A 12,892-nucleotide genomic window follows, 5' to 3' on the forward strand; every position below is an offset into this window, starting at 1 on the left:
AAAGGTATTGTCTTTAATAAGAAGGAAGATTTTAACCTCCAAGCTTATTATGATTCGGATTGGGCAACATGTCCTCAATCCAGAAGAAGCATTAGTGGATTCTTTGTACTTTTAGGAGGTAGTCCTATTTCTTGGAAGTAAAAGAAACAAGTATTTCTTTGTCTTCTACAAAAGTAGAATATAAAAGTATAAGAAGAATTACTATAAAATTAGCTTGGCTTTTAAGGTTATTAAATGAGTTATATGTTCCTAAAGTAACACTTATTCTAGTGAAGTGTGACAGCCAAGCAACCATTTACATTGTAAAGAACCCGATCTTCCATGAAAGAACTAAACACGTGGAAATCGACTGCCATTTCGTTTGGGAAATACTACAGGAAAGATGATTTCACTTTCATATGTTCCAATAAAGTTGCAATTGGCAAATCTCTTTACAATGAACTTATCAAGCAAGGCACATTATCGGTTGTTACGCAAATTGGGTGTTTCTTACCCTCTAATTTGAGAGGGGGGGGGGGGGGGGGGGTTGGTATTATTTATAAGTTAGTTAGCTTACGTCATTTAGTTTGTTAGATAGTTGATGTCATCGAAGTTAGTTACAAGTTGTTAGTTGTTAGAGCCTTGTATATATTATGCATTCTACTGTGATCAATAATCAATGAAATATATTCAGAAACATTTCTCTCTTTCTTTCTTTCTTTCTCTCTCTCTCTCTCTCTCTCTCAATTCATAACATTTCGTCACATTATCAATTAGATGGTTTTTTACTTTACTTTTGTAATTGATGTCGACATTCGTTGTTTTGGATCTTCTGCAGTAAACGTAAATGCCTTCAACTGGTATGGGAGGAAAGCTTGCATATATTGATTTCCTTAGAAATAACCAGTTGGTAGTTAGGTAGTTAAACCTCCAACATGTTCCTTCTTTTTGCTGAACCTTAAAGTTTTCATAATCATATCGGATTTAAGTTAAGGTTTATTGATATATAGTGGAAACAAACAAGGTGTGGTGACTTATGTCGAGCAGGTTCTCTTATGATGTTAATGTCACCTCCTTCCCAAGCAGTAGATTCCGTTTGAATAGGGATAGTTGAATTTTTGCTCAACCCAAAAGATAATCATATTTAAGTTAAAAGATTATTAATTTCATACATAAAAGTTAAAATTTGGACAATTTATAAAGGCAACACTTGTTTCTTTCTTTGGACTATATGAACTGTTTCGACCAAATGACCAATTTACCCCTTTTTCATTTATGTTTGCTTAACGTTTAATTGAATTCATGTAATCATGATTTATGTAATTATGAAGGACTGGAGAAAAAGAATGACACTAAAAGGGTAAAATCCAACTTATTGACTTATATACCCTTTTGTTGAAAAGTTATAACAAAGCCAAACAAAAGTATATTTTGTAATCTTATTTATACATTATTAAATGAATTGTAATATAAAGTGATACATGACATTTTCTTCTTCACTTTTGTTTGTTTTATACATACATGTTTGAAAAATATTCCTTTGTTTGCATGTATTGTTGTGTTATTTTTTTTCAAGTAAAGTGGTTATAACATCAACACGAGATTCAGAATCATAGTTAGACATCATATAGAAATTCGGACCAAAATACCCCTATAAATGGATGATGTTGTATCATTAACAACTCACTTTATATTTAGATATTTCGTAAAGTATTATCATTTATAGCAGTGAAAATAGCTTTGCATTTGGATAACATTGCTACAATTAGATAGAGTTTTGAAAGTACACTGCTATAACCAAAATAGAAAAAAACTAAAGTAGGATGCTATAATAGAAAACAAATAAAAGTAGGCTGTTATTTTGCACCTTTTGTATGGTATGAATCTTACCTTACATGTTTGGTATTGAAACATGCATTGAAGAAACCCGAAAGGAGATTCAAAGTCCAATTGAAGTGGATGTTGAACTCAAGCGGAGACTCGGCCAGTTGACCGATCATTTGATTAAGAAACAAGCTCAGATCAGTGCAACGAGCTTTTAGCTGCTTTTTTTTAATAAGTGATGTCTGGATAAGTGGCTCTTAAAAATATTCAGGAAAATGAAGACTTAATTTGGCAAAATGGAAAAATAGTTGAGGACAAATTCGTAAAACGTTAAGACTTAATTTAATTTATTTATTTTTCTAGATATTTTTCAACATATACTTTGTACATGTCTATAAAACCATATGTGATATTGTTTTCTTTATTTAGGTGATGGGCCAAGAAGTGTAATTCCTTCGTCTGTCTTTCCAATACTGAACCATCAAGAATAAATTGCACATCAATACAAACCATATAAAATGGTAGGGACAAAAAAAGTGAAAACGTCCAAAATATTGTCTTCAAATTAAGAAAAAAGTAACCCATGATCTACCGATCACCCACTACTTAATTAATAATATAACATAAATACAAGGTTATGGTATTTTGATATTTTACATTTAACATCCAATTTTTAATGGAGTTACTCATAAAGAGATAACTATACTTGATTTTATATATCATTAACCAAAGTTATCCTTAATATGCATTTTTAAAAACAACATGGACCAATCTTGGAATTATTTCAAAATTAAATATTCAATCTAATATGAATAGGCCCAACCCGGACAAAAAGGGCACTGAAGATATATAAATAAAAGCCCAACTCCTTCTTCAACAAGTTTCGCGGTACTAATTTTGCCCCTTTCTACATCCTGCAACTTTGAAATTGAATTGAAAGCGGACATGGCGAAATCCGAACAATCATCATCATCATCATCATCTTCGATGGTAGATTCAGCTCCGCGGCCATGGGAGTCTTATAACACTGTTTATACTAACGCCAAAGCAGGTATTTCACCTCTCATCTTTCAATTATCCATAATTTCTCTTTGTATTCTAAATGCTTAAATCAATCTCTGCCAAAACCACTGAAATTACCTCCAATTAATTGAATTTCATCGCTGAATATTGAAGTTTTCATCAAGCTTCTAATTTATTTGTTATTGCGTAAACGTCTGAGCAGTCATGACAGTGCATCTTTCGCTAACTGAACTTTCATATTGATAGGTATGGAAGGAGTCGATAAGGAAAAAGTGCAAAGAATAGTGTATGAAATGAGCAAAGGTTCAAAGTATTTTGAGAATGAAGAAAGAAAAGAAGCTTATATGAAACAGAAGATCGAGAACATGCGTAATCATCTTGCAAATCTAAAAGCTACTGATATATCTCATTATCAGAGGGTAACTAACTGCAACAAAAACATTATCATACTGTATGCTCCTCTTTTATTCAAGAAGATGCATCGAACAAAACATTTTTGTATGAATTAAAGTAATCTCCTCCATGATTATGATAGGTTGCTGATAAACGGATTGCAGAATTAGATACTACACGTGATCTGTCAAGAATCTGGTTGCATGTAGACATGGATGCTTTTTATGCAGCTGTTGAGACCTTAAGCAACCCTTCATTAAAAGGAAAACCAATGGCTGTTGGCAGCATGTCCATGATCTCTACAGCTAATTACGAGGTTCCAAAACTCAAAAATTCCTTTTTCTTTTCATAATAAAATCCCCTCTTTCAAAACCCTAATTTCCACATTTTTCAGGCACGAAAGTTTGGTGTTCGAGCTGCAATGCCTGGTTTCATTGCAAGTAAATTATGTCCAGACTTGATATTTGTGCCTACAGATTTCAAGAAATACACATATTACAGTGACTTAACTAGAAAAGGTAACAATTCCATTGATTCATTATTTCATTTCACTCTAAATACTTTTCTTTCATGAAATATTTTATAAATTCTCCTCTGAAATCATCAGTCTATCATGAATATGATCCAAATTTCACTGCTGCAAGTCTTGATGAAGCATACTTAGATATCACAAAAGTCTGCAAGGAAAGGGATTTATCAGGTGGAGAAGTAAGTCAAATTTTTTTTCTTTCTTTTCATATATATTGAAAAAAAATACAAATTGTAAGTCTTTTTTTAATTTTCATATTTATAAAAAGGTTGCTGAAGAGCTTAGAGAAAATGTGTATAAAGCTACTGGATTAACATGTAGTGCTGGAGTTGCTCCAAATCGGTTACTTGCAAAAGTTTGCTCAGATATAAACAAACCAAACGGGCAGTTTGTTTTACCTAATGATCGGGTTGCTATAATGACATTTATATCCTCACTTCCTATACGAAAGGTACTGCATAATTACTTATATACCCTTTTACCCTAATTTCACTTTTTTTCTTACTTTGATTGGATCTTTAATCTTTTAGATTGGGGGAATTGGTAAAGTGACAGAAACTATCTTAAAAGATGTATTTGAGATCAAGACATGTGAAGATTTGTTGCAGAAAAGCTCCTTACTTTTTGCACTATTCTCTCCTTCATCTGCAGGTATTGTGTTTTTGAAGTTTTAATTTTTGTTGGTAAAAAGACGATACTACCCCTGATGGTTTTTGTACAATGTAGAGTTTTTTGTGTCTGTAGGGTTAGGACTTGGGGGAACAGAAGCACCGAATGTTAGATCACGAAAAAGTATGAGCAATGAGAGAACATTTTCTGCAACTAAAGACGAGGCCTTTTTTAATCAGAAATTAGGTGATTTATCTTTTATTATATTATCATTTATGAGAGTTTATATTTTATATTTCTTTACAGAATTTTATATTTGTTAAAATTCAATTTGCAGTTGAACTTTCGGAGATGCTTTCTGCTGACATGGAGAAAGAAGATCTACATGGAAAGACACTGACACTCAAACTAAAAACCGCATCATTTGAGGTACACAGTTTCTTCCTTTTTTGATAGAAGGGCATTTTCGTCTTTTTCAGGATAAAAATTTTGAAAATTTTAGGTGAGAACTCGAGCGATGACTTTGCAAAGTTATATAAGGTCAAGTAAAGATATACTGAAACATGCTTCAAAGCTTCTCAAGGCTGAACTTCCTGTATCACTTAGATTAATCGGTAATGTTTATTGTGTGAAAATTAAATAATAATATTTATTATCGATAATAAAGAAAATGTTTTTTTTTTTTTGTAGGATTACGTATGTCTCATTTCAATGAAGATAAAGGTGGTAGTGGTGTATCTGATCCTACACAAAGAACTCTTTTGAATTTTATAAAATCTGGAGAATCTAACAAGGAAACTGTAGTTGATGAAGAGAATTCAGATCCATGTTTTGAGCATTTTTCTGAAATTGATGATCAGAATATTTGCAGTTTAAATGATGATCATGAGAATTTACAAGTTATAGAAACATGTTGTTCAGATAATAATAATGAAACAGGGCCTTCATCATCATCATCATTGATGTGGTTGGATGATTATAAGTGTTTGGTATGTGGGATTGAATTGCCTCCAAGTTTTGTGGAAGAAAGACAAGAGCATTCTGATTTTCATCTTGCTCAAAAACTTCAACAAGAAGAAGAATCAGAACAAACTTACAAAAATCTTTCATTCAAACATAGGTATATTATATGTTATATTGTTACACAGAACAAAACAGAACAGAACAGGTTGTACTGTGTTTAGCTGTAGTTTGTTTGACTTGTGTTGTGTGTCAGGATGATGAGTCAGAAAGATGGTGGTGTTGAGAAAGGAAAAGGAAAGAAGAAGCAAAAACATGCTGTTACAAATGGTGACCATATTCCCATTGATGCATTTTTTACAAAAAGGAGTTAGAATTTATAGTATTTTATTTTATATTTATATGTAAAATAATCCAACAATTAATAATTTAACATGTGTATATCTTGTTCATAGTTAATGATTGTGATCATTGTTCCAAAAAGCACATGAAAATTTATGGTTACCAAGAGGAATAGATTGTGTAAAATTTTAACTTATGTAAGTGTGTTCTTTTTTTGACTTGATATTAAAAGATCGACTATGATTTTTTTTTTCTCGTATTGACTAGTTGTTTCTATTTCTGTTATCTTAATTGGTCTCTATCAAAGTTTAGATGTTAATTTTATAAAATGATAAAATGATGTATATATCATTAATAATACTTTCTAAATTTCTGACAATAAACTATCACTTAAAGAATGATTTTCTATTTTGTTGCGAATATCAATCTTTATCAACTTCATTGTTGAAAACACATGTTCCACATTTGTTGTTGCAACATGCAAGAATAATACAAACTATAGGAAAGAGTACAAAGCAAAAGACAATGCAGCCACAACTTAAGTTGTTTTTTTTTTTTTTTATAATTATCTTGTCGCTTGTAGGGAGACCCAATAATGTTTCAAAATCAAGAAACTATACTTGGAAAAAGTTGAAGCGTCACTAGACGCAGTCAACTGAAACATTCAAACAAATACAATATTCTTTTTTTGTAAGGCAGTTTGTTTCTTAAAAACATATATGATTGACTTTGTTTGGTAATTTGGTTCATCAAATTTTAACATATTTGGACGACAATATTGTGTGGATTTTCAACTTTGTGAAGATTTAGTCTTGATTTCCTATTCCACACTTTGAATCCAGATTTCACCAGAGAATCCAATCCACCTTGATTTTATATATTAGATTTGAATAGATAACAACATAAGCGGCATTTTATTTTATACTATATTCTCATCAATATTTATTACATCAAACCAAGATAGATTAAATCTTCGAGTTTTACCTCCAAAATGACGTGGAAAATCATGGTTTTGGGGTTGACAATATCTTTTTTGCAAGTATGCTCTTCTAATTTCATTTCTTTGATTCACATGATAATATTTCATACTTGGTCGTTCTATAAGATCAACATGTAGTGAATTTAAATCAAATTTCATGTACTTATGTCAAAAATATAAAAGTATCAACTTCTCATTAAAAAACAAGATAAATCTCACTACACAGATCCTATTGTTCTATTATTCTACCCTAACAAAGATCAAGAACAAAAAAACCCTAACTAAGAGTTCTAAGAGATAAAAAAACAGACAGAGCATCAGATAGATAGAGATGACAATCTCAACCCGAACCTACCAACCCAATCTAAACCCAACCCAATAAATAACAGGATGGGTTGAGATTTTAAACCCGTTTAACTAAATGGGTCAATCCATCTAACCTGTTTAATTAAATGGGTTGGATTAGGGTTGAAATTCCTAACCCGTTTACAACCCGTTAACCCATTTAAAACTTTTAAATATTTTTTAATTTTTATTTATTTGGTATTATTATTTAGTTGATCATTATATTTTGATTATTTTTATTTATCAAAAACCATGGATCAATAACCGTTACTAGAATTTGAGTTGGTAAAAGTAATAATCAAGTTACGTAGAATTTAATAATTAAATATTTATAATGTTTTATGATTATAAACACTTGATTTTTATTTGTGTTATGGGGTTATAAACTTATTGTTGTATTATTTTCAAACTTAACAATTATTATATTTTTTATATTGTATGTAATTTTATTTGATGTACTATTTTATTTATAAGGAGTTTTTTGTGAACATTGAAACGAGTTAATCCAGGTTTAATCTGTGTAATAAATAGGTTGGGTTGAGAAAATAATATACAGGTCAACCCGATTTCAACCTATTTACTAAAAATGTTGGGTTGGGTTAAGTTGCGAATTCTCAACCGGTTTACTTAAACATGTTGGGTTGAGTAAGGATTTCAAACTCATTTAATTAAACAGGTCAACACGTTTATGACCCAACCCATTGCCACCCCTATAGATAGATAGTATGGAAAGTATATTATGAGATCAAAATGAAAACCAAACTCTTTTTACTATATAGCATCTATGAATACATTATGCCTCACTATACATATGATTACAATCGTATCATTTAAGCGGGAATAGAGATGTCAAAAAGTCGTGTGAGACTCCGATCTTGTATGGGAGATATTTGTTTAATAAACCAGGGACGGGGCGAGGTGGGGACAATGTTAATCTCCGTTTTATTTTCGGGGGCGGGGGCGGGGGTGCGCAGTTCCGTCCCAAACCCCCAATGGAGGGCCCGTTAATATATATATATATATATATATATATATATATATATATATATATATATATATATATATATATATATATATATATATATATATATATATATATATAATAGCAATAATTGTGAGCTTTCAAATTAAACAAAATACCATGTTTGTAAATTGTTAGTATAACGTTGTGAGATGTTACAATATTTTTGTTTTTAACATGGAAAATTATGGTTTATATAACTATTTTTTAACAAAAAAAATAGTTTCTTTTAACCCAAAAAAGACAACAAAACAGAGGGAGAGGGGAGGACAGAAATTTCATGGGCGAGGACGGGACAGGGGAATAGAAAAATTTTGGGGATGAGGACGGGGGATCTAACTTTAGCCTCGTTTGTCTCCGTTAATCTCTAAGAGGGATACAAGTTTTTAAAGTTGCATCTCTACTTTGACAAAAATACCCAGCAGCCCCTCAACCTTTAGTGCCAAGTTCCAAAAATGTGCAACATTAGTCCCCAACAAACTTGCACTAACAAGATTAAGTAGGTAACATCCACACTTGTTAGGTGATTAAGATTGTAAGGAAATAGACATTATTTCTAACATGCTCATCTTTCATATATTGTTTTTTTTTTTCATTCTTTTCTAAATCTTGAACAAAAACATTATGGATTCTGATTTTTGACACAATCAATTCTGATTTTTTTTGTAACAAAGGACAATTGACAAATCTACATTCGAAGTACCAAAGAACTAAAGAAGTATCATTGTTTCATTAGCAAACAAATGAACAATCATTCAATCAATATTTTTGTTATGATTTATAGGCCTCAAGAATCAAAGACAAAACAACAATCACAATTTTCACAATCAATCTTAGTTTTTGATTCTTAATTCTTAGTGAGGCTCAAGACAAAGTGATAATTGACAATGAAAAACTTAGAGGGTGGAGGCTTGAACCATAGCATGTGTGCAATGTCGAAGTTGGAACAGCCGAAGGGAAGTCAGAGTTTCGATTGGCATTTCAATAGATTATAAAATACTTGGATTTAATAACCGCATAAAAACACAAAAGATGTATAAGAAACATTAAAAATATATTTTTTGTTTACCTAAAAACCTTGGTGTCCAAAAAAGTTTAGGATAATCATATTGTAACACAGAAAAAAATTAACTTAACCGGTGAAACCTGTTAAACCCGATCATAAAGATATAAACAGAACAAAAAAAGTTTGTTCCTTACATTAATTATGTAATGTATTTTTTTTTAAAGCGACGAAAAAACAAGGATTCTATCACATGTACAAAAAGTCAACAATTCGACGTGACCTCTCGTTAGTGGTATGGAATTTATCTATACTTCCCATTTGATCACATTTATTCATGAAATCAATAAATAAATTAAAAAACACGTATTTTTTGTTTGGTGAAACTTATTATTATTTGTTAATACTGACAAAACAGCATATGCTTCACGAGGCAATTATTTATCTTTATTCACCTTGATTTTGGGGTCCCAAAAAAAAAGTCTCAAAAAGATTCTATCACATTCACAATCACATGTGCTTAATAAGATAAGATCTAGAGTATAGACCCCCATTCACTTCTGGATCTTAAAAACCCAACACTCAATGAAGACACTCATTATAATCTTTCTTCTTCCATGCATTTTGCTACTCCTAGGTTACTATGTGTGTTTTTTACGTGTTTTTGTAGGTGTATTTGCTCATTTTATCGATCTATCTTTAAAATATTTTTATTTTATGCAGTTCATGCCCAAGTCAATGATGATAGCTTTGACCCGTATGCAACGTTATTCAGTCCTTATACTAAACAAGAATGGCGATCTTATCAAGAAAAGAAGATCAATGAGGTAAATTAGTCGTTTTAAATAATCTTATTGAACTTTGGTTAATTCAAAATTTGTTATTAGGGACGAAAAACAGAGTTAACTTTCGAGGTAAGTTATGTAAATGGAACAAAAGTCAGAGGGGCAAAACTGTACATAAAGCAACTCACCTCCGATTTCCACTGGGGTTGTGGAATGACTCATAGAATCCTCAACAACACTGCTTACAAAAAATGGTTTGCTTCAAGATTCACAGCTGCAGATTTCCACAATGAGCTCAAATGGTATTGGACTGAAGCAACTCAGGGACAAGAAAACTACGCAGATCCAGACGCCATGATCAAATTTGCAGATGAACACGGGATAATCGTGAGAGGGCATACGATCTTATGGGACGATGTGAAATACAACCAAAAATGGGTGAGAAAATTATCACCTGAACAATTGTTGGAAGCAGCAAACAGAAGAGTTGATTCGGTGGTGAATCGATATAAGGGAAGGTTGATTGGTTGGGATGTGATGAACGAGAATCTGCATCATAACTTCTTCGAGAAGAGACTCGGGAAGAACGCGTCGTCGTTGTTTTTCAATCGAGTTCATAAAATTGATCCGAATGCGGTTTTGTTCATGAATGAATTTAACACCACTGAACATGTGAACGATGAATACGCTCCTCCTGTGAAATACTTGAGAAGGATGAAGAAGATTCAGTCGTTTCCGGGGAATAGCGAGGTCAAAATGGGGATAGGGTTGGAATCGCATTATGGGGCTGAGCCGATTGATTTTCATTATGTGAGAAGCTCGCTTGACTCGTTGAGTCAAACGGGTTTACCGATATGGTTGACTGAACTGGATGTTAAAATGGATCCAAACCTTAAAAATTGGAGTGGATTACAGGTGATTTATCTGGAGGAGATACTTCGGGAGTCGTTTTCACATGAAGCTGTGAAGGCGATGATTATATGGACAGGTGCGTCGATTGATGGATGTGATGTGATGTGTATGGCTGATGAGAATTTGGTGAATACGCCAATTGGGGATTTGATTGATGGGTTAATGGAAGAATGGAGAACTGGGGAGATTGAAGCTATGGCGGATTTTAATGGAAGCTGTCAAGTTTCGGTGTTTAATGGTGGGTATGAAGTCAAGGTGGTGGATCCTGTGAGTAATGCTTCTAGTCGCGTGAGTTTGAAGGTGGATAAAGTTAGCATTCCGGATAAAATGGTTCATGTTCAAATTATGGGCTAATTGAGACTAGATTTAATGATGTTATTTAATTTGTTCCTTTGGTTTTCAATTTTGGAGCATTTTTTGTGACAAGCATGTGTCAAAAGTTGTATTAAGATTATCTTGATTTGAATGAGATGAACGAAGGTATTATTTGATAGCATAATTACTTTTGAAAAACTCAAATTATATATTTTTGACAAAACTACAAATTTGGTCCTTGTGGTTTGTAAAAATCTTTGGATAGGGTCCAAAAAGTTTTCGGTTTGCATAGAAGGTCCAAAATCAAGATTTTTCTGAGTTTTTAGTCCCAAACTTAGGAAATTTTTGTATTTTTGGTCCATAGGGCACTTGAATTGACTGTTTTGCCCTTTAAATTTCTTTTTTGTATTTTTTATATTTTCCCATCTCTCTCTCTCTCTCTCTCTCTCTCTCTCTCTCTCTCTCTCTCTCTCTCTCTCTCTCTAAACATAAACACGCCTGCAACTCCAAATACACACACACAAGGAACTCGAACACATACCAACATCAAACCCATCACAAAATCCATAATAAAAATGAAGCGTAAACATTGATTACTATAAAAAATAGCTCCAGTCTTTCAAAATTAGTATCGATGCTCCATCAAAACTTCATCTCAAATCAGAAACAAAATTATTTAACATACTAATTCAATCAAAAAATTGTTTAACATATTTAACCCACAACAATCCAACACAAATATCATCCGAACACATAATTAACTGAAATCTGAAAAAACCCAAGATCACTTCAATGGAGAAAATCTTAAAAATTGGAACAAACCATAAAAAATCGCAGAATCAAGAACTACTTCACTTAAAACACGTCAAAGTTTCAAGATTTCTAAAAAGTATTGTCATAAGTATCATTCTGATTACTTAGAAGAAGAAAACGACGAACCTGTAGGCGAAGAACTCTTGAACCTATTTGATTTCAAACTTCAACCCTAAGACAATAAGATTAAAGCAAGTTACAAGAGTTCTGATGCTGGATTCGATCGTATTATCATATAGGGTTTGGGAAATCAGGTTTGTTCTATGTACTCTAGCTTAGGGAGATGGAATTGATCATAAAATTGGGAAGGTAAGATGAGCAGGAGAAAGATGAGTTGATGCATGTTAATTGGGAACTGAGGATGAACAAGGAGCGAGTCGATGTGTTTTTTTCATCATGTGCGTGAGTGTGTGAGGGGTGGAGGGTTCTACTGACGATGGGTATAAATAGGGGGTTGTAGTGGTGGTGGTGAAATTAGGATGTCGAACTAGACTCCGGAGAGGCCGTTGTTTCCTTCGGCGATGTCGTTGTTTACTCCGACGAGTCTCCGACAGCTCCCGAGCTTACATGGGATTTTTCCGATGAGTTTGATGGAGATTAAAATCAAGTCTTGGAGGTTTTCAAGGTTGCCAATGGAAAACGAGATTGGGATGAGAAGTTCTTGGGGGGAGGGGGTCGTGTGTGTGTGAGAGAGAAAGAGAGGGTGGAGGTAAGTGGGTGGGGGATAATTACTTTCTTTTCTTTTTATTTTTAAATTAAAATAGTATTTTAATAATTATAAAAATACAAAAACGAAAATAAAATGGCATAACCATCTTTTTATGTTTTTTTGGATCAAAAACCCAAAAAAAACCTTGATTTTGGATCTTCTATGCAAGCTGAAAACTTTTTGGACCCTATCAAAAGATTTTTGCAAACCAGAAGAACCAAATTTGCAGTTTTGTCTATATTTTTATATATATTATCATTCCCTAGTATTTCTATATGGAATTTCTTATTAAACAAGAAGATAATTTTTTTAAGAACTAAAACACATAGAATCCTAACAATCAAACAAAGA

At 32.4% G+C, this 12,892-nt stretch overlaps 2 protein-coding genes across 3 annotated transcripts; both read left to right on the top strand.

The window, feature by feature from the left end:
- Positions 1-2,642: 2,642 nt before the first annotated feature.
- LOC111904227 (DNA polymerase kappa) lies at positions 2,643-5,916 on the top strand. Of its 2 annotated transcripts, XM_023900007.3 has the most exons (12): positions 2,643-2,854; positions 3,073-3,245; positions 3,362-3,535; positions 3,614-3,737; positions 3,827-3,927; positions 4,017-4,199; positions 4,279-4,399; positions 4,475-4,603; positions 4,695-4,786; positions 4,860-4,971; positions 5,048-5,477; positions 5,574-5,916. In XM_023900007.3, the coding sequence occupies exons 1-12, from the start codon at positions 2,749-2,751 to the stop codon at positions 5,689-5,691; spliced, it is 1,863 nt and encodes a 620-aa protein (XP_023755775.1). In that variant the 5' UTR covers positions 2,643-2,748; the 3' UTR covers positions 5,692-5,916. The 2 variants fall into 2 exon arrangements, with proteins under 2 accessions (XP_023755775.1, XP_052621259.1); XM_052765299.1 differs by lacking the exon at positions 2,643-2,854 and having other exon boundaries at positions 3,140-3,277.
- Positions 5,917-9,486: 3,570 nt separating this feature from the next.
- On the top strand, positions 9,487-11,203 carry LOC111904228 (endo-1,4-beta-xylanase 5-like). The gene is made up of 3 exons (XM_023900009.3): positions 9,487-9,644; positions 9,731-9,834; positions 9,895-11,203. Exons 1-3 carry the CDS (start codon positions 9,593-9,595, stop codon positions 11,056-11,058), a joined length of 1,320 nt encoding a protein of 439 aa, XP_023755777.1. The 5' UTR covers positions 9,487-9,592; the 3' UTR covers positions 11,059-11,203.
- The last annotated feature ends 1,689 nt before the right edge of the window (positions 11,204-12,892 follow it).

Source organism: Lactuca sativa, chromosome 7 (genome assembly GCF_002870075.4).
Source record: "Lactuca sativa cultivar Salinas chromosome 7, Lsat_Salinas_v11, whole genome shotgun sequence".
Taxonomy (NCBI): Eukaryota; Viridiplantae; Streptophyta; class Magnoliopsida; order Asterales; family Asteraceae; genus Lactuca; species Lactuca sativa.